The sequence below is a fragment of the Tamandua tetradactyla genome, chromosome 25, assembly GCF_023851605.1.
Source record: "Tamandua tetradactyla isolate mTamTet1 chromosome 25, mTamTet1.pri, whole genome shotgun sequence".
In the NCBI taxonomy this organism is placed as follows: Eukaryota; Metazoa; Chordata; class Mammalia; order Pilosa; family Myrmecophagidae; genus Tamandua; species Tamandua tetradactyla.
The window spans coordinates 8,669,180-8,691,666 of record NC_135351.1 but is presented as its reverse complement, the minus strand read 5'-3'; the positions used below and the strand labels follow the sequence as shown (position 1 = coordinate 8,691,666).

General features: G+C 39.6%; 1 protein-coding gene across 3 annotated transcripts in view; it reads left to right on the top strand.

Moving 5' to 3' along the window:
• F13A1 (coagulation factor XIII A chain) overlaps nucleotides 1–22,487 on the top strand; it is a 182,753-nt gene that overhangs the window by 96,954 nt on the left and 63,312 nt on the right. For all 3 annotated transcript variants that reach the window (XM_077143620.1, XM_077143618.1, XM_077143619.1), the window contains exons 8-10: nucleotides 470–608; nucleotides 19,310–19,413; nucleotides 20,766–20,854. In XM_077143620.1, coding sequence (XP_076999735.1) covers nucleotides 470–608; nucleotides 19,310–19,413; nucleotides 20,766–20,854 — 332 coding nt within the window. The remainder of the gene's footprint in view (nucleotides 1–469; nucleotides 609–19,309; nucleotides 19,414–20,765; nucleotides 20,855–22,487) is intronic.

The following is a 22,487-nucleotide window of genomic DNA, read 5'->3' as shown; positions in this document are numbered from 1 at the left end:
TGACTGGATTAATCTCAGCTGATTGGATTTTCTCATTGCAGAAGACAACCCCCCATAGCTGATCACAGATGTAATCAGCCATAGATGCAATCAAGTGATTGATGATTTAAGTCCACAAAATGTCCTCACAGTTAAGTTAGGCCAGTACTTGCCTGGCCAGACAACTGGACACCATCTCATAGGCCAAGTTGACAGATGGACCTGACCATCACACCCTGTCAGTAGAATTCTCTTTGGAGTTGGCTTCATTAGGAGTCAGCCACAGTTCTAAAAATTACACTTGAAGGTTGGTCTCTGCAACCCCCATGCTTTAGAACAGTCTCTCTTCTCTGATATGGACCATTTGGGGACAACTGCAAAGGGGCTTTTTATGTTGATGAAGAAGAAATTCCTTTACAAGAAGGAATTTTTCACTAGGTATTTGTCAAATTTTGATGAGGTATTCAGCAGCGCTCTTTCTTTCGTGTAGTTTTGCGATGCCTTGGGATACCAGGAAGAGTCGTTACCAATTATTTCTCAGCTCATGATAACAATGCCAATTTGCAAATGGATATCTTCCTGGAAGAAGATGGGAGCGTGAACTCCAAACTCACAAAGGATTCAGTGTGGTAAGTTGGATTTACAGGGACATTTGCCAATACCAAATTAAAGTGTCACTATACTTTTACCCCCAGACGGATTTCATCAGATGTTTCTTTCTCTTCTATTTTAAGAACCATTAGATACCACAGGCAGAAGCATCCAATTGTCAGAAATTCTTTTTAGCCAATTAATTAGACATGTTACTGAAAGGACAGTTTGGGTTCCTAGTAATAAAGATCAATCACCCTGTTCCAACAGCAGCTACCAAGAAAAAGCCACCATTTCAACTGCTTAATGAATCTATACTGATTCCTCTCTACCTTAGTGTGTTAATATTTATGGTTGATGACACCGATAATAGAGTCAACTTCTCTTATGTCATTGCCCAAAGAGCAATTAGGAGATGCTATGTAGAGGCTCTGTGTGTGCATGGTCTTATTTAATTCTTTTAACAGTTTTATCAGGTGAGTGTTATTAATAACTCATTTCACAGATAAGGAAACTGAGGCCCAGAGAGGTTAAAGTAATTTGTTCAAGGTCACACTTCTGGTTAGCTGAGAACAGAACCCAAGGGCATCTGATCCTTAATCCTGACCCCAATATGCAGCTGCCCTTTGAATGCAAAGATATTGTTCTTGATTTGTATCTTGACCTTTTATTTGGAGATAGTATAGGAGAGTTGAAATTGGTTCTGAGTACCGGCCGTGTGGGTTCTGTTCATTGCCTTGAGCAGGTGCATCTCGAGCTGGCTATCCCAGAGAAATCTCATTTTTCCAGGTGACCCCCTTATTGCAAAACAATATGCTAAAATGAAGAGAAAAATCCTAAGAGTCCAGATAGGAAGAATATTTATGAAGGTCTATTTTGGAGGAAATCAGGGCATCATTTCAGCTGCTGCCAGGCTCTGAAATAGGTGGAATTTCTCAGCCAAAAGGATGTCTCATGAGGTTGGTCTTTACAAGTAATAAAGCAAAAACACTGTCAGCTGTAAAGCCATCCAGATGGGGGTGATAGGAACTTAGAAGCTCATTTTAAGAGAAATTAAAAGTGAGAAGTGCCCTAACTCCCCCATGTTACAGGAATGAATCACGGTGGTAGGAGCTGTATTAACTTAGTAGTGCTGGTAAACGCTCATTTGAGAATGTTGAAAGGAGGAAATCGCTGAACTAGTAGCAAAGTGCTACTATGAATAAAACATGGTGCAGTTCATTTGAAGGAAAGTTGGAGAGTTTGGGCAAGAGAAAACCTCACCTCTGTAAATTGAACAGCGATTTAAAGAACGATTTAAGCCCCAGGGAATTACAGGAGAGCGGACCAGAGTGTATAAAGAATGACAGAAAACAAACCGAAATAGCTGCCTCCAAACCCAGTTGTGACCATCTAAAATGAAAACTATTTGGCATTCTCCACTCTGAGTCCCCATGCACACAAACACACACACGTTCACACACATACTCGCATACATAGTGCTTTGCAACTGACTGCAATTCATATTTATTCCTCCTTGTTTTTTGCTCCAGATATTGACCCATCATAATCCTCTATGGGTACCCCCACAAATCATCCCAAGAGGCCCTAAACAAATTCAATGCAAAATTGTAATGTCCTTAGATCTTGCTCCCCCATAACTTTTTCCATTTCAGCTCCCCAATATGAATTTCTTTCCTTGTCCCCTGCACCCCTTGGCTACTTAAGTGCCTTCCTCAAATATCCCATCACCACAGAAGAATGCCCTCTAGGACCCTGGCCCATCTACCACTGTCCCACCCATGCCCTCATCCCTTATCCCCTCCCCTTGCCTGGCACATAATAGGTTTTCAATATTTGCTGACTGACTAGCTGAATGGCCAACACACCCAAACAATGCAGTGCAGGGATGAAAGGGGTCGGTCAGGTGTCTCTTCAAATCCTGGCTCTGCCACTCACCAGCTGTGGGATCTCGGATAAGGAGCAACTTCTCTTTGTATCTCGTTCCTCCACAAATGTGGAAGCAATGACATTTCTTCCATCCCTCAGTACAGAGCCAAGCCTAACAGGTGCCTATTGCACATGAACTGCTATGACTGCCTTCATTCTTAGTTGCACAGCCTGAGGGGGGTGTGCAGCAGTGGAGTTTCATACAATTTGTTGCCCCTAATCTAAGCATAATGAAACCCATTGAAGCATAATGGGGGTATCTTTTTTAAAAAAAAGCATCAATATTTGCCTCCTCAGCACAAACAGTGATACACCTTGGAAAGCTGTAGATATTCCAGGAAACCAACTGTTTTCCTAAAGCCCTTTTTGACTGAGGAGACTGGGAAGGGTTCTGTTCCTGGGTATGCTTTTGTTTGGGTAAGTGTGTGCTGTGTGACCTTGGGAAAATGACTTCACCTCTCTGACCTTCAGTGGCCCCTTCAGTAGAATGAGGAAACTTTTAGCAAGTTACAGTTACCTGGGTTTCCTGATGTGATGATGAGGTGATCCAGGTAAAGTATGTCCCTCCACAGGCTCTAGTCAAACATGCCCACCCCCAACCTGCTTTCTGCCATCCTGGTTCGTGTGTGGGTCTTCTCTCCTTCCCCTGCCCCTCTCCTCTGTAGCACCGAGTCCGCTTCCTCTTAAATCTCACTCAGAGGTCCATCCCTCTACAAACCTCTCAAAATTAACCCATCTCACCATTCTCTTGCTTGTGCTTCCACCATCTCTTCACCGTCTCGTCCTCAGCGGTACACAGTTTGTGGTGAATTAATTTGTCCATTTAGGGCTCGATTACCTGTAGCCTTCTCTTCTCCATGACTCAGCCAAAGCCTGGCATGCCCAAGACAGAAATGAGCCAGCAAAAAGAGGCTCAGAAGGAAGAGAGCTAGAATGACTGAGAATGCGTGTTGTACTGAATACACACCAAAACCAAGAGAGACAAGTAGGGGGGTTCGTGTCTTTCTCTGACTCTTCTCCCCCTTTTTGCAGCAGATCCATGTCTGTTTGTCTGCCTCTCTCAGTTTACTGCTTTAGATCCTTGCATGCTGGCCCTTCCCTCCCTGTCTCTGCACAGGAGGGATGCACTGACCATTCTATCAGAGGAAAGACTGGGAGCCCCTCATTGACTCAGGAGAGGGAGGGCACAGGGACATCAGAGGGCATTGCGAGCAGACTAATTGAGCCTCAGGGTAGTAAACGAAATCTCGAGTGGGCAAATGCCAGGAAACATACCCTGGAAGGAGCAACGTGAGCTCCTGTCCCCAGGGTGCCGATGAATTCTGAGTTATGGAAACCTCCAGAACGGCATCTCTGGGTCGCTGCAGACCGCTTGCTGCAGATGCTTGCTCAGGGTTTGCTGCAGTCAAAGCAGCAAATAGGGATACGAGTTGAGAGCAGAGCTCCTGCCGGTAGGCAGGGATAATCTACGATTTGGCCTCCCCTTGGAGTAGCTCAGTTTGGGTCACCTCATTATCAAAGGCCACAACAGAAATGGAAACAATTTTAACAGGAAGAGAGGGTGACACTTATTAGGGTCATGAAATATATTTCAACGAAAGGCTTCTTTCCTTCTAAATGAAAATGCTGCCCTTTGTCCTTTTGCTGCAGAGAAGGTAGTTAGTGTTAATGATTGTTGGTGAGAGAACCTTTTCCACCTTTAGATTTGCATGTCTGACTTACCCCCCACCAGAATGCAACCCCCGCTTGGGGAGCAATCTCATCTCTATTTTGTTTCACCCGTTTGGTACACAGCCCAGGGCATAAGGCAGGCACTTCATAAATAGTATTGGTTGGAGTTTTTAACGTGCTTGTTTAATGGAATAAGTACTATTAATCACTTGACAAACACTTCTTGGGTGCTACCATGTGCTAACACCAGATGCTAAGGATTCAGAGAGAAGGGAATCAGGGTCTCTGCCCTTGAGGAGCTCCATCCAGTGTCACTGGGTGGGACAACCACAAATACAACACGCTGCAAAAAATATAAGGTGATCTATAGTCAAGGAGACCAGAGGAAAGAACTTCCATCCTAAGCCCAGGGAAGCCAGGGGGAGGTCTTCTCAGGGGGCAAATGGCCATGGCGGCAGAGCAGTTATTCTCCCTGCAATCTTCTAGATCAGCTGCTCAAGGATGGAATGGCTGAGAAATGTCCTTGGCCCCAGATGAAGCCTGGAGGTATAGATGTAAAACTCCATAAGACTGAAATAAGACCCTCAAAGATCAGTCTCATTCAAGGGCCAGTTAGAAGACTCAAGATATCATCCAGAGTTATGGTGCATTATTCTAACTACAGCTGTTAAATATCAAAACTTATTCTGATCCAGGGTCAGGTTACCGGAAAGAGAGCACCTGGCCCTTCAGGAGAGCCATTTTTCCCAGCTCCCCACCCTTATCCCCACTCTCTAGAGCAGAGGCAGGCGCCATCCCATTGCAGACCCTGCCTCCTTGAAGGCAAACCTACCTGCGGCTGCTCTCTTGGTGTCAGAGGGGCAGATGGTCCACTGTCTTCCAGATTCCCTCTTGGAACCAGCTCTTTTTGAACACTGACACCCGGAATTCCTTTGTCCAGCTCCTAAAATCATTCCCTTCATGCATCCCTTTCCAATTCCATTCACATTCCCAGAGGAAGGCTCTCTGAAGCAGGATGGGGGAGCATGCTTTGTTAAGTCCTTTGGGATGGGAAGTAAATGAGCAGAACAGAGTCCCGTAAGCTGATCCTTCCACTTCTGAAGTCCAGCTGGCTTGCAAATTGACCAACACAGAAACAGCCTAGTTCAGGGTTTTTTGTTATTGTTGTTGTTTGTTTGTTTGTTTTGGTATGCTGTGTGGTGGGCGTCACATTTCATTCTTTCTCCATGTGAGTATCACATTATTGCAGCATGAATTGTTGAATTTTTTTGGGCCGGGGGAGACACAGGCCGGGATTTGAACCTGGCTCTCCCACATGACAGGCAAGAAGTCTATCACTGAACGACTCTTGCACCCCCTAGTTCAGGGTCTTAAACATTTTATGTGACACTAAAGATGATTGTAAAAATGGAGTGCCAAAGTAATTAACAAGAGTATTTCCTTTATCATGTTTTTATTTGAAAACAAGTAGGTTTGGTTAAAGTCACTTATTCAATTTACGTTTTAAAAAGAACTGTGAATGTGCCTGGGTAGTTCAGTGGTAGAATTCTCACCCGCCAAGCCGGAGACCTGGGTTCGATTCCAGGACTGTGAGCCACCAAAAAAGAGAATTGTGAACTAGGGAATTTTTATTTATCTGTTTCAGCTCAAAGTGCTGACAGCCTAAGAATTAGTCAGTGATCGAAGTGGAGAGAAATCACCAGTTTTCTTTTTTGCTTTTCACCATGGCATCATGAGAAAACTTTCAAACTGTTCTTGTTCTTTTCTCCTCTCTCTTTCTGTTCTCTTCATGTGCCAGGTATAGTAGGTATAGTACAGTTCTGTCCCTGATGAGCTTGATGGCTTTGGGCAAGTCACTCAACTTCTCTGCGTCTTAGTTTTCTCATATGTAAATTTAAGCTTCATCTTAATGAACTATAGAGTCCTTTCAGCTCCAGAAATATATGTATTTTAATACATATTTAATATAATTTAATTTGAAAATATATATAATATACATGTATTGAAATATGTATATATAATTTTAAGAATTTTACTGTTCTCCAAGCCAACGTTTTCCTCCAGTGCTTACCAGGTTCTGCCACTTTATCTGAGGACCTGCTTACTTGCAAGAACCAGACTCTGATCCCCTCATCCATGCAGAGATGCTACTTTGCAAACTGACTTCACACTGGCTCCCCAGAAAGAAAAGAAATAGGAATCAAAAGCATCATGATAAATATCTGCAACTGTCAGGATAGCCTCAAGATAAAAAAAAAAAGAAAAGATTCCAAGTTCCTTCAATACTTTTTGCAAAGTTACAGTTGTTATTATTTGGTTTTGCTTTTTAAACTCCAAATGTAAAAAAAGAATAAAAAATCTCTGTACTGCGAAAAGTAGCATTGAGATTTAAAACACCTTCGAAGTACATTTTAGAGTAGAAATCACCCAGCCTGCATACCAGGGAGCCTGCCCTGGCATGAAAAAGTAGCTGCTACTCTTATGTCTCACTACACTTGGTGTCAGGGGTTGCACACTGTAGACATATTTTTGAAATTTGGGCAGTTCCACTTTGTACATCGTTTTAGGCTGTGTTTCTGCTCGTGCGCTTTTGTTGGACTTTTGTATTCTCTTAAATTTTAGTTGATACCTGTGGAAAAAAAATAGAATTATCCAAAACCAAATTCCAAATTAAAAAGTACAAAAAAAATTCTGACTATAGATCAAACTGCTTTAAGATGGTTACAAGTTTTCAAAATTATCCCATGGTGCATAAAAGATGCCAATTTTTCACAATTTTTACTAACCACATTTCTGTCAGCCGAAGTGTTTTTGGGAAATTCATCCTGAGCTAGATCTTGAGATCTGTGATTGAAGGACTAAGAATATGCCCAGTGATGGTACATTAGAGTCTTGTGGGGGAAACAAAAGATTTAAAAAGTTACCTGCAGGCTGTGTGATGGTGGCTCAGTGACAGAGCTCTCACCTGCCATGCCAGAGACCCGGGTTCATTTCCCAGTGCCTGCTCATGCATAGGAAAAAAAAAAGTTACCTGCACATCCAAGGAATAAAATGTTTATGGAATTCTTTGTTCCAAGCTCTGATCCAAGGGGATGATAAGTATTAACTAACTTAAATCCTTACAACAGCCCTTATGAGGATTTAACTGTTAAATCCTTTTAGCAGTTAAGTTATAACTTTCTGTTACATGTTTTTATAACTGAAACTTTGAACAGTTTCTTCATGTATAAATGGCACAGTGACCTAACTGTGGTCACCCAGCCAGTAAGTGGGCAGAGCTAAGATTACAAACCAAGGAGGCTGAATCCAGAGTCCATACATTTTTTTTAATAGCACCATTTTAAAAATTTAATTCATGTATCATAAAATTTGCCCTTTTAAAATGTGCAGTGCAGTGTGTTCACAGAGTTCTGCAGCTATCGGCTATTATCCAATTCCAGAATATTTTTGTCTCCCTGTATTAGCTCGGGTTCTCTAGAGAAACAGAATCAGCAGGAGATATCTGTAAACATAAGAGGTCTCACACAACCACGGGAATATAAAAGTCCAAGATTTGTAGGGCTGGCTGCAAACTGGCAGCTCCAATGAAGGTCCTCAATGAACTCTCAGGTGAAGCTGGCTGGCTGAAGCAGAAAGAGCCATTGTTTCTTCTGAATCCTCCTTAAAAGCCTTCTGGTGATTAGATTAAGCATCACTCATTGCAGAAGACACTTCCCTTAGCTGATTGCAGATGTCACTCCATTTTACATCCCCACCAGCCACGTCTGAGAGATCCAATTCCTCCACACTCTTGCTTGTTATATTCTTTTCTTTAATTGTTTTGCTATTGTTGTTGTTGACTTGTAAAAGATCTCTATATTTCTGAATAGCAGAGCCTTATCAGAATTTTAAATATTTTCTCTTTCTTAATAGTGTCCTTTGGTTCACAAAAGGTTTTATCCTTGATGAAGTTCAATTTATCCATTTTTTTCTGTTGCAGCTTTTGATGTTATATGCAAAACTATAGCAAAATCTAAGGTCATGGAGATTTATGTGCATGTTTTCTACTCCGAGTTTCGTAGTTTTAACTCTTATATTTAGATCTTTTATTGATTTTGAGTTAATTTTTGCATATGGTGTGAGTTTTGCATAATGTGTGGTGCCATTATTTTGTGCTTGGATATCCAATTTTTTGCAGCACCGTTTGTTGAAGATACTATTCTGTCCCCATTTAATTGTCTTGGTTACCTTGATGAAAATTAATTAACTGCAGATGTATGGGTTTGACTCTGGACTCTGAACTCTATTTTATTAATCTGTATGTCTGTCTTTAGTTCAATTACATGCTATTTTTTATTACTGTAGCCTTGTAGTAAGTATTGAAATTGGGATGTGTGAGTCCTCTAACTTGATTCTTTTTCAACCTTGTTTTGACTGTTCTTGGTCCCTAGCAATTTTATATGAATTTTAGGATCAACTTTTCTGTTTCAGCAAAACTAAATAAATAAAGCCCAATGGGGTTTTTATAAGGGTTGCATTGAATCCATGGGCAGTTGTTCTGGTTTGAGACTGTTACGTACCCCAGAAAAACCATTTTCCTTCAGTCATGCTCAATCTTGTAGGGCCAGACATACTGTTTAGGGTGGAAACTTTGATCAGATTGTTTCCATGGAAATTGACCCACTCAATTGTGGATCTTACTTTTTTGATTAGATGGAAATGTGACGCTGCCCATTCAAGGTGAGTCTTGGGTAGTTTACTGGAGTCCTTTAAAGGAATACATTTTGGAGAAAACATAGTTGTTTCAGAGTCAACATACATGCAGACATTTGAAGGTGCAGAAGATGTAGCCCCAGCAGATGATGCCATGTGCCTTTCCATGAAATGCTAAGAAAGCCAGAATCCAGAGGTTTGCCCCAGAGCAGCTAAGTGAGACCCACAGATGGTTAAAGAGGAAGACATTGGCCCCAGAAGCACAAAGCAATGAACCAGGAGCAAGGACCTCAGACACCAGCCACATGCCTTCCCAGCTGACAGAGAAATCCTGGATATCATTTGGCCTTTCTTGAATCAAGGTATCTTTTTCTAAATGCCTTAGTTTGGACATTTTTATGGCCTTAGAACTGTAGACTCGTACCTTAATAAATCTCCTTTATAAAGGCCAACCCATTTCCAGTATATTGAATTCCAGCAGCTTGAGCAAACAAAAACAGGAGTATCACCATCTAGACAATATTAAATCTTCCAATACATGAACAAGGGCTGTTTTCCCATATATTTAGTCCTTCTTTAATTTCTTTCATCATTGTTTATAATTTTCGGCATACATATCTTATACCTCCTTGATTAAATTTATTCCTAAATATTTTATTCTTTTTGGTGGTACCGTAAATGGAATTGTTTTCTTAATTTCTTTTTCAAATTGTTCCTTGCTGGTGTGTTGCTCATGGATCCTGCAACTTTGCTGAATTCATTTATTTTTGTGTGTTCTTTAGGCTTTTTTATATATAAGATTGTGATATTTAGGTTTGAGTATCAACTTGGCCAGGTGATGGTGCCCAATTGCTCTGTTGCTGTGGACTTAAATCATTAGGATGTGAATTTCATCTATGACTGATCACATCTGCCAGAGGCTAAAGGAAGTGCCTTCTGGGATGAGTGACATTTAATTTAATTAGCTGGAGGCTTAATAGGTGAAGTCAGAAGAGAGAGAAACAGCTCAGCATAGCTCAGCTCAGGGCTCAGAGCTGACATAGAACAAGATGTTTAGAGATGTAGGAGGAAACACCCCAGGGAACATCATTTGCAAGCAGAAGCTAGGAGAGAAAGCCAACAGTTGTTACTATGTGCCGTCCTAAGTGACAGAGGAACCCAAATGAAAGCTACCTGCCTTTCTTTATAAAAGCCAATACATTTCTGGTGTGTTGCATTCCAGCAGTTTTAGCAAACTAAAACACAGATCATATCATCTACAGAAATAGTTTTGCCTCTTTCTTTTCAATTTGCATGCCTTTTATTTCTTTTTTATTACCTAATTGTACTGTCAAGAACTTACAGTACAATGCCAAATAGAAGTGACAACCGTGGGAATCCTTTTCTTGTTCCTCATCCTTATCCTGAACTTTAGGGAGGAATTTTTCAGTCTTTCACCATTGAGTATCATATTAACTATGAGTTTTCCATAAATACACTTTATCATGTTGAAAATTGTCTTCTAATCCTGGTTGAGTATTTTTTCATGAAAGGATGTTGGACTTTTCTGAAATGATCACATGTTTTTTCCCTCATCGTTCTATTAATTTGGTGTATTGCATTAGTTGATTTTTGTATATTGAACCACCCTTGCATTCCCAGGATATATCCCTCTTGGTCATGATGTAATCCCTTCAATAGCTTCTGAATATGGTTTGCTAGTATTTTGTTTAGGATTTTTGCATCTATATTCAAAAGGATATTGGATTATAGTTATCTCTTCTTGTGATGTCTTTGGTTGGTATCAGAGTAATGCTAGCCTCATAAGATGAGTTGGGTTGTGTTTCCTCCTCTTCTATTTTGGGAAAAGTTGGAGAAAGTGCTTTTAATTCTTCTATAAAAGTTTGAATTTATCTGTGAAACTATCTGCCCTGGGCTTTTATTGTTGGGAGGTTTTGCATTACTGATTGAATTTCTACTTGTTATAGGTTTTTAGAAGTTATTTCTTCTTGTGTCAGTTTTGATAGTTTATGTTTTTCTAAGAATTTGTCTTTTTTTAATCTTGTTAACTTATGACAGTTCATAATATTCTCTTTTAGTGTTCATTTCCATAAGCTTGATAGTAATGTCTCCACTTCAATTTCTGATTTTAGTAATATGAGCCTTCTCTCTTTTTCCTTAGTCTAGCTAAAGGTTTGTCAGTATCTTCAAAGAACCAAATTTTGTATTTGTTGACTCTAAAATTTCTGATTTTAGTAATATGAGCCTTCTCTCTTTTTCCTTAGTCTAGCTAAAGGTTTGTCAGTATCTTCAAAGAACCAAATTTTGTATTTGTTGACTCTATTGTTTTTCTATTCTCTATTTCATTTATTTCAGTCCAAATAAATGAAATGAGCTGTCCAAAACAATTAACATGATCCATATATAGTTGTCTATATCAGTTAACATTAAATTAAATTGAAAATTCAGTTCCTAATTGCATTAGCCACATTTCCAGTGCTCATTGGCCCTCTGTAGTCAGTGGCTGTCATTTTGGACAGCACAAACATTTCCATTATTGCAAAAAGTTATCTTGAATAGGGCTCTTCTAGACCAGGGTTTCTCAGCCTTGGCACTACTGAGATTTGGGGCTGGATAGGCCTTTGTGGTGGGGGCTGTCTTGTACATTGTAAGATGTTCATAAGCATTTAGAAAATACTTTCAGATGAATAAAAATTTAAGTTTTTAGTTCCTTTAATTCTTTGTCCATGGTTTTCTTTAGCTCTTTGAGCATATTTAAGACAGTTGATTTGAAGTTTACTGACAAACTCTCCTGTCTGTTCAAGTCAGCTTTTGAACACCTCTAGTAAATTTTTCCTTCAGTTATTGTACTTGACAGCTCTAGAATTCCTATTTATCTCCCTTTATAACTTAAATCTATTGATATTCTGTATTTGTTTTCCTTTAGTTCTTTGTCCATATTTTCTGTTTTTTTGTTTTATTTTTTAGCTCGTTGAGCATATGTATGGCAGTTGATTTAGTCTTCGTCTAGTAAGTCCAATGTTTGGTCTTCCAGGATCATTTCTATTAATTTATTTTTCCTGTGAAAAAGCCATACTTCCTATTTCTTTGCATGCCTTTTGTTTTTGTTGCTGATATTGCTGCTGTTGTTGAAAACTAGACTTTTAAAGACATTATAATGTGGTAAATGCTGGAAATCAGATTCTCCCCTTTCCCAGGGTTTGTTTGTGCTGCTTATTGTGGGTTATAGGTATTTGTTTAGCAAACTTTTCTAAACCATTTTTGCAAATAATGTATTCTTTGTCAAATATGGGCACTGAAATCTTTGTTCCATTTGCTTGATGGTTAGCCCTTGATTTGACAGAGATTTCCTTGAATGCCTGAAGCAAAAACAAAAACAAAACCATTTCTAGTCTTTGCAGATTGCCTCTGAGTTGGAGCTCTCCTTTGATTCTTTGAGAGGCTGTTTACTACTCTGCCAGAGCATTCAGTTCCTGACTGAGCAGACCGTAAAGGTCAATCAGACATGAAATCTTAGGGTCTTCTCAGGCTTTTTCTGAGTATACATCCAGCCCTGGGCATGCGTATAAGGTTCTAAATTCTCCAGTAAACCTGAAATCTTTTCAAAGTCCTTTTTCCTCTGTGTATCACCTTCCTTAGGCTCTTCCTTTATAGGGTATTCAGTATACCAACTGCTTGTCCCATCTATTATCCCTTGTTGCAGGCTGCTGAAGGTATTATATTTGCCATTAAATGCTTCTGACATATACCGCTGCATAGCTGCATCACTCAAAATTTCTTAGGTAGGCAAGATAAAGTCAAGCCAATTTATCTTGATCCCTCAGGGGCCCCTAAACATGTCAAAACCCACAACCACCATTCTTGAAGAACAAAGTCTGTTTTGGTCCCTCTGGCACCAGAAATGCAGGATGCTGTCTTCACAACCTCTGTCATGACGAGAACTGGGAGTTATTAGTTGGGTAAGTTACAATGCCACACTGTTATATGATTCCAACATCTTCTTTCTTCATTAAGTGTTCCCTGGGTGTTGCAAGTGTTTTATTAGATACCAGAGTTCTGAAAAAGTTGGTTATGAGTGATCACAGTTTTTGCCAGTTTAATCTTTGTTTCAGTGGAGGGATGATGTTTCAGAGGTCCCTATTCCACCATTTTTAGTGACATCACTTTCTCTCTCTTTTTTTTTAACATGGGCAGGCACCGGGAATCAAACCCGGGTCTCCAGCACAGCAGGTGAGAACTCTGCCACTGAGCCACCATTGCCCACCCTCTCTTCATTTTCGAAGGATAGATTTTTGGATGTATACTTTTTAGTTGAACGTCTGTTTCTTTCAACACTCTGAATGTATCATCCGCCATCTCCTGACCACAATGGTTTTTGATAAGAAGTCAGTTAGTGATATTCTTGAGCATCCCTTATACATAATGAATAACTTTATTCATGCTGTTTTCAAGTTTCTCTCTTTGTCTTTGTCTTTCCAAAGCTTAACTACAATGTGTCTAGATGTGGATTTTTTTTTATGTTTATGCTGCTCAGGATTTGTTGAACTTTTTGGATTTGCATACTGATTTTCGTCAGAATTGAAGGTTTTATGGCTAATATTTTCTTAAATATTCTTTTTTTCCCTTTCTCTTTCCTCTCTTTCTTGGAATCATATTTTGAATATGTTGGTGCTCTGGATGGTAGTCTACAGGTCTCTGAGATTCTTCTCATTTTTCATGTTTTTTTCTTTTTGTGATTTAGATTTGATCATCAACTGACCTCTTGTCACATTCACTGATTCTTTCTACGTCCCACTCGAATTTGCTGAAATCCTCATGAATTTTTCATTTCAATTACTGTACTTTTCAGCTCTTGATTTCTGTTTGGTTCTTTTTTGAGTAATTTCTTTATGCTCATATATTTTATGAGTCATCATTCTCATATTAGACATCTTTCCCAATAGTTCTTTGAACATGCTTAAAGCAGCTGATTTAAAATCATTATCTAGTAAACCCAATATCTGGGCTTCCTCAGGCGCAGGTTTCCTTGACCGATCTTTTTCCTGTGCATGTCATACTTTCTTGTTTCTTCATGTGTCAAAATTTTGTGGAAAACTGGACATTGTCAATAATATAGTGTGGCAACTCTGAAAGTCATATTTGCCTTACTAGAATGTTTTGTTTCTCTTTGTTGTTTTTGTTCTTGTAGATACTGCTGTTTTCCATGGAGATGTGACAACCTAATTGTGGTTGTGACCTTTTGATTAGATAGAGATGTGACCCCATCCATTCAAGATGGGTCTTAATTAGTTTACTGGAGTCCTTAAAAGAGCCGACACAGATGCAGATGTTCAGATATGTACACTTGAAAGCAGAGAAATGAAACCAAGAAAGATAAGTTTTTTACAAATGGCAGAATTGTAGGGAATCTTTGGCATTTAATGTAGTCACTCTCGTATAAACACACTAAAAAAATATATTATCTTATGCATATCTTTTTATTTCTCCATTTCTCCTGTACATAACAGGGCATTGTATTGAGCTTTTAAAAATTATGTATATAGAAAGATATCTATGGATCTCATTTGAACACAATAAGGAGGTGTTATAAAATATTTTGTTTAAAAATTGAGAAGGGGCATTGTGTCTGTGAAGGTTGAAAATCACTGCAAAAAAAAAATCACTGTGAAGGTTGAAAATCACCTATTCCTGCGGCCAGAATGTCTCTAAAGTGTATCTATTGCCCCTATACTACTCAATTCTCACTTGAGAGTGAACAAAGAGGGAGTTTGACAGGTAATAAGTCAGAGGTAGTAAAGAGTACTTCTCCAGAAACTAGGCAGAGTGAGTCTGAAAGTGAGGAACATCTAATTAACTGCATAGAAACCTCTAAGATATTTTCCATAATACGAGAATGCCATGGGCTGGTTAATCACAAATTCAGGCTAACAGAGAGTCACCATACATACTACCCAAAGGTTACTAGTCTTCATATAAGTAGAAGCTAATAAAATATGCACCACCTAGGCTATACTGGATGTAATTTAATTTCTTTCTTTTGATGATTAAGAGACCTCAGAACAATGTTATGTAAATAAGAACTATCCACTTTTGATTATGATAGTCACAAACAGCTTTATAATGCAAAATGGTTACTCCAGTACCTACTGAGCCTTTTGACTGGGATTTTAAAAATTCAATTATTCATATACTTTGGTAGAATTTATAATAGAAATTTTTTTATACTTTAGAGCCATACAAACAAATATTCTTAAATTTCCATCTATTCTTCACTTTAAGCTGGGATACCAATTCATAACTTGCTATGCAGAGCAAGGTGGAAGAGGATGGGGCTTAATTTTCAAATGAATCCAACAGCAGGAACACAGAAGGGCTAAGATATGGGCTTCTGCTGGCCACGCCTCTAGCTAATAAGGGCAAATGTGGCTCAAATGGATGTATGGCATCTACGCCTGAGTGGTTTTTGAACCAACCACAATAAAATAATAAAACATAAAAAAAAAGAATGGAGTAATGAGAGAAGGAGAAAAATAAATCTATGTAATTATCCCCTAGTTTTCTAAAAATCTCTATTAATAAACTCGCCATAATATCCTCCTAATAAATATTCAAAACACCTATTCCTGGAAGTTACTGAAGAGAATAGAAATGTACTCAGAGGACTGAGGAAATAATACACTTCCAGAATCAATTATAAATGGAAACTTAAGTGCTATTTTACTATATATCCAACTGTGTACACCCAAGCTGGTGTTTAGCCAGTATGCACTGGTTGGGCCATTTTAGTGTTTGGAATCAGTGTCCTATCTGATTGGTCACAGTTTTCCAATTAGCTAATGTCTGTGTCTAGGCAGCTTTTAACTTTCAGTAGTATCAATACACCTCACATCTTCGTTTAAGGAATTGGAACCTCTGTTCCCAAGTCCGCCTGTTGCCTGCAGCCCCCTCCATTGGTGACTTGTGCTACAGCAGACTGTGCTTAAACAGATTTTCTCATTGAACATCACACAGCCTCTTCTCTTCATAGGAGAAACAGGAATAGATGTCTTCGTTCCTTTCCTTTTTTCTTGGCAGGCAAATGGTTGCTACAAGAGCATCCTTTACTGAATTGGTTGTCCATGGCATTCTCAATCCCTCTCCCTCATAGCATCACTAAAAATAAAATAAAGCTGCGCATGACTTGTTACCCACAGCTTCTTTGGGTGGCTCCCATGTGGCCAGTGTGGGAGTTGAGCCTTTGGCTTTGCACCAGTGCCAAGGCCCAACCCCCGTGGGGAGCTCTCACTTCCACCCCACTGCACCCACTGCCTACAAGCGCCTACCTCCTGTTAAACTTCTCCACCCTAAGTCCACAGATTACATTTCAGTCGCAAGTAAAATTGGAAGCGATTCTGTGTAACTAATTAGATATCATAGTGAGAGAAAAGAAACCTTTCCCCATCTCCTAGTCTTCTAAAAAATATAATATCCTCAAATAAAAGTATTTGAGATCCGAAATAAAAAGCATATGTATCTTTTACAGGGCTGACCTTGCCAAGGATATCTGAATTTAAAAAAAGAGAGATGTTCTAGGATCTGTTAATCTAGGGTGGTAGTGTAGCAAAGAATCTCAGGGTTGCTATATACACAAGGGCTGTATAGGAAGCAGGAGCTGAAGCCCACTCAGGATTGCAAATGTTTTATTGCTGGTTTTCTCTCTGTCTGATGGTACAGCCTTCATGATCTGAAGGGAGGCCAACAGAGTCATTTTTCAACATGCACAATGACCTTCCTTCCAGCTTCAAACCAAAGATAAAGTCTCTCAGGTGGGAATCTACCCCTCCACGCCTTCGTCCTGACCTACATCTGCACCTATCTTCCCCTTTGTAATCCATGCCTGGTTTCTCACCCCTGTCTTTGAATACTGCTATTGAGTGCCTTCTCTTCCAACTTTGATAATTGAGCCCTATTATTCCCGCTTTCTTAAATCCTTACTTACTCTCTCTTCATGGCTTTTTCCTTCATAAGCATGCAGCCATCCCTTCTAACCGAAATAAAACCAAAAGAATCTTCCTGCATTGCATTGCTTACTGGTCACTGCCTCATCTTTTCTTCTTCTCTTCCCAACCCAAATCACATGTGAGAAAGAAACCTCCTCTGCCTCTCTCTCCTTCCCACTCACTCTTCATCTTTGGCTCCCACTCTCCTTTATCATCAAAAACAAAAAGAAAAAAACCCTAATGATCTCTTGTACTTCAAATCCTGAGAGCCCTGCATGTATTTAAAAACATCTCCTAGGTTTCATCTCCTGGGTTTCCCACAGGCACAGAAGTTCATCATAACTGAGATTGAACTTGTCATCCACCTATCATCACTCCCGCAACACTACCTTTTCTTCCTCCCTTATTTGCAGTCTTGGTCTTCGACCCATATCACTCCCTGAAAACACAGACACCTTCCTTGACTCATCTAATTCCCTTGCAGCTCCATAGCCAGTCAGTTGTACTTTCAAAGGCTCTTCTTTCTGTCCACAGCGATGGCCAGCTCCATAGTAAATGACTCCTTAATCCATTCTAGACAATTACAGGACTTTGGAAGACAGGGACAGTTGGTTGTCTCCATCTTCCACCAATGCAGATTTACAACTTTACCTCTCTTTTTAAGTTATCTCAGTGACTTCTATTGCCTAAGAATAAAGGCCAGGTATTCAACTTAGCATTAAAAAAATGTCTGACAGTCTCATCTTTGCCTTATAGCATGGTTCAGTATTTAAAAGCATGGACACAAACTCTATCTCTAATGAGCTGTGTGACGTTGGACAAGGTTATTAGCCTCTATGTGCTTCATTGTTCCCATGTTCTGGAAATAAAAATAATAGCACCTTTCTCACTGGGTGGTGGGAATATCAGATATGTTTAGAGCAGTGCCTGGCACAGGGTAAGTGCTCCGCATATTTTTCAGTTGGGTGATTTCCCACCCACTCTCATCTGCCATCCCATGTACAGCAAATATGTCCCCTCTTCCAGCTGCAACAAACAGTTTACAGTTCCCCCAAACACAGCATGTTAGTTCTTTCCTACCTCTGCAATTTTTTTCTTACTCTTTTTATCAACCTGATAAACTGCCATCTATCTTACAGGACTCAGCTCAAATATTCCTCCTGTTGTAAAACCTTTCCCAATACCTTGAGATTTTCTTCACTGAGATCCCATTGCAGCCCAAAAGAACTTCCATTTCAGCATGCATCACTTGAATTAATAATAACAAATAGTCTGAAAGTTGCCATTTTTAAGCATTTATCATATGACAGGTCTATCCTAAATGGTCGATACCATTTAAGTTGGCATCGAGTGATTGTTTGAGCCTTGCAGGAACCTATAAAATGTCATTAAAATAGGTTTACATATTTGTTTCTCCTCTAAGATTGTGAGAGTCTTTGCATGCAAGAATCTATATGTCAATCATTTTCAAATCACGAGCACCTAACAAGTTGTCTGGTACATGCTGGGCACTCCATAAATAGATATTAAAGTAATACCTCTTAATTGAGCTGATCAGAGATGGACCGAATCAGAAAGAGGGGGAATATACACAGATTACTGACATTGACAGACATTTTGGAAAAGGATGGATGGTAGTTGGGTCTGAAATGCATCAGTGCTATAAACAAAGACTGCTGTTACTTCTCACCCCATCGTTAAACAGTTATTACTATACGAACATTTTCTTCAATGTTCATGGGTTAATGTATTTTCATTTGTTTCTATGCAGTCATATAATGGTAGGTCTTTCCAAGGACGTACTAATACAATTCATGATGGCACTTCATTTCACGCTTTTGTTTCAAGAGTCATATGCAAAGTTCTGAAAAATTTTGTATGGCCCTTAGTTCATGGACTGTGAACATTTGATTAACTCTTACCCTGACAATCCTTTTTTTCTTTCTTAATACCAAATAGAAATTTGCTGCAGATTGCAGAGAATGATAGTCGGTAGTTAATGTTATAATTTCTATGACAACAGTTTAAGACGATAGACATAACTATTTTATTGCTTAGTTGCTACAAAGTAATATGATTTTTATAAATTAGAGCTATATAAAAGAAATTCAGAGTATATGTAGTCTGTTTCAATTTAACTTTTCTTCCCCAAACTCCTTTGGCACATTAGGCATGAGAGAATGGCCAAGATCAAAACTGCTTAGTGCATTGATTAAAGTATCTGTAAGTGGCCTGGAAGCTGCTATTAGCAAAGTCCAGCCATGCAAGTGTTCTCCAAAGGGTGCCAAAGGGAATGGATCTGCTTAGCAAACTCAAGCCTGGAGTCCTAAGAGATCTCTGGGAGCCCCAAGTTGGCTTAACCTACTCCAATAATCGTGTATCCAAAGGATTTTGGGCCATATTTTTTACTTCTTGGAGCATTAAATGTCATGGGAAGTTTAACTTCTTTGTTGGTTGTGTTTTCTAAGGAACTACCACTGCTGGAATGAGGCCTGGATGACAAGACCTGACCTTCCTGTTGGATTTGGAGGTTGGCAAGTTGTGGACAGCACCCCACAGGAAAACAGTGATGGTAAACTGCAACCTCCTTTTGTGAAAATTGCTTCCCTGCTGATCTTTATTTTGCATTTATGGTGGCATTTGATATGTGGAAAATACTCCCATTGGGAATCAACATCAGAGGTGTGCTTTCTGAGTACATGTGCATTATTAAATACCTGCCAGTCAGTTTCAGTTTCATTTCAATAGACAGCTTTACCCCAATTATTTTACAACTTTTAAAAAAAAGAACATAAAATTCAGGATATATAATTTATCTACTCTTGCTTTGATAGCAGTTTTGAAGATAGGAGGAAAAATATCTATGTAAGCATTTTTATTAGGCTATAAAATATACTTCGGCCTTCCCAGATACACAGTGATAAGATATAAGGCAGTAGAGAAAATAAGGAACTCAGAATATAATTACAGATCATCCTTTAACATCCTATATCCCTAGAACTTGATTTCTTTTTGATATTGTGTCATTTCTTTCAAACCTTGGGTATGTAGGTATTTGCTAACTTGAAAACTATGCTAAGCAGCGGTAGCTATGTTCTTCCTCAGGTTTTTGTAAAATCACACCACAGTCCTCTATTTCTCTTTAATATGTCGATAAAAACTGGTGGGCTGAGGATATGTTTCTTTCCTCCGGTGTTGATTTGACATATTGATGTGTATATATGTACATATAAGCGCACAAACATTCAGCATATATTCATAGTGGAAGCTTATTGTAATACTGGATTTTGAGAAAGTTCAACACTTTCTGGATTAGATATCATGAGGAGACTTCAGAGCTGATGAATGGCAGCTAATCTCTTATTAACTAGGAATAGGTGGTTAAAATTTAAAGTACTTTAGAAAAATAGGCAAATGGAACAGCTAACTTCCTGACAATGTATGTTGGACATAGGTCAATGTGTGTGATTGATGTCCACATTCTCCAGTTAAACTTGACATCCATTGTGGCTACAAATTAGCCATAGTGTCCAAAAACAAACATCAAAACCAGCAAACAACAACAATACAACCACGGGGGACCCATCCACATCTCTAATATTTCAGATACCTGTTGAAAAAGAGAAACACTGGATATATCAACAACTTGGCACAAACACTTAGGTATGTGTTGTAGGTGGCAGAACAGACCCTTTATTCTTTTCATGGGTACAGATTGTTGTTTTAAGAGGCATTTCCAACAAATCCCTCTTGCTTAGGCTCCTTGGCCTTCTGCCCTCTCTAGCCATGGAAAGCATTTGGGCTAAGTCAATGACAAAGCTGAGAAACCCTTGTCTCTAAAGAGCCCTTCTCAGTATTACAGACTGCTTTGTATCCGGACAGAATTGGAGATCACAAACTCACGTTCTCCTTCCTTTGAAATAGGGATGTATCGGTGTGGACCGGCATCTGTTCAAGCCGTTAAACATGGCCATGTCTGCTTCCAGTTTGATGCACCCTTTGTTTTTGCAGAGGTAAGTGAAGAGCTGGAGCAAAGCTGTTTGTCTCCTCAACCCCTTAACGTGCAAAAGAACAAAATGCCCGGCTTGTTGCTTCTAGATATTCCAGGTACATGGTGTGTACTTTGTGTTTATACACATCTTTCCAATCTCCAGGTGCTTAATTCTAAATACTGTTCTTACCCATCATTTTTCTTTCCTTGATGTGCTCCAGTATTTTCTCCCCCAAAGCAAAACTTTGCTAACCTTAGGTTAATTCTCTGCACTTATGAAGAAGTTATCAATCTCTCCAAAGAAACTGAGTGACTGAATGAATCACTCACACTAAGGATTGGTGGAGATAGTCCATATTGAGATTTCAGAGTCTACTACTTCCCTCTGAGACTAGCCAAGCAATCCAGTAAAGCAGAATCCAAACAGGCATCAACTGTGGTCTTTGTCTGGGAACTGCAGTCCATTTCCTGACCTTCTTCGCATCACTGGGGAGGGAAAGTGTAGCTGCTAGAGGGTGTGTGTGTGTGTGTGTGTGTGTGTGTAATGCAGCACATTTTATGGGTTGATGAAAGCACTCAGGTGAAGGGTCTGTAACCCTAGAAGAACTGGACGGAGGCTGGAAGCCGAGGCAGCAGCAAAGGATACTACAAGGAGAATGCTGAAAAATCAAATTAAATGTGAGAGGTGTCAAGCAAAGGAGCAAGCTGGGAGACAGGACTTATTCAGAGTTCAGTTGAACCAATAAACACACTGAAAGAACGCCTATCAGGTATTGAATTCTTAGTATGTAATCGCTTTGTCTGTGGTAAATCATTTGATGTTCTTAGCAGTGCTTTAAAAAGAGATTATAATTCTTCCCATTTTACAGAGAAGAACACTGAAGCACAGAGGAGCTTAATAACCTTTCTACAGTCGTCTAGCTAATAAATAATATTGCTAAGATTTGAAGCCAGGCGGGCTCCAGAACTCACATTTAGAACACTACATTCTGCTGGTCTAGAATAGGTGAAGATTTATTATTGATGCATGTCAGGCACTATGCTGTGGGGAATTCAGAAATCTACGGCATTAAGGAACTTAATTCTCAGTAGGAAATGACAATATATGGACACATCAAAAGTTAAATAACAACAATACAAGAGATGTCATGGATAAAATGAGCACTATAGATGATAAGTGATCTGCCTTTATACATGTGGGTTCATTTCAGAAATGTGAACAAGAAACTGGGATAGGAAAGAAAAGCCAGTGAAATGTTGTCCCTGTCCTCATAAAATTCACCACCTAGGGAAAGAGGGAGAACAAGACAGTGATAGCACCACGTATAAGTTCCACCATAGTAAAATGGAAGGGGCACTGTAGGAGCACAGGGGAAAGTGCCTGGCCAGGCTTGGGGGGTCATGGGGTGCTCCTGGCAGGAACTACTGCCTGGCTTGAGTCTCCAGGATTGACTGGTAGTTGTCCAGGCAAAGGAGGTTAGAAAGAAGCTGGAAGAAGGGAGGCATTTTAGAGAGAGAGAATGCTTTGGCCAGAGCAAATGTATGACCACTGCATGGTCTGCGTGGGCAATTAAAAGCTGGTCAGGCCCCTGAGATGGCAAATGTGCACTTGGGAACCTCCGAAGATGAAGGTTGAAGGAATAAGGGAGAGAGAA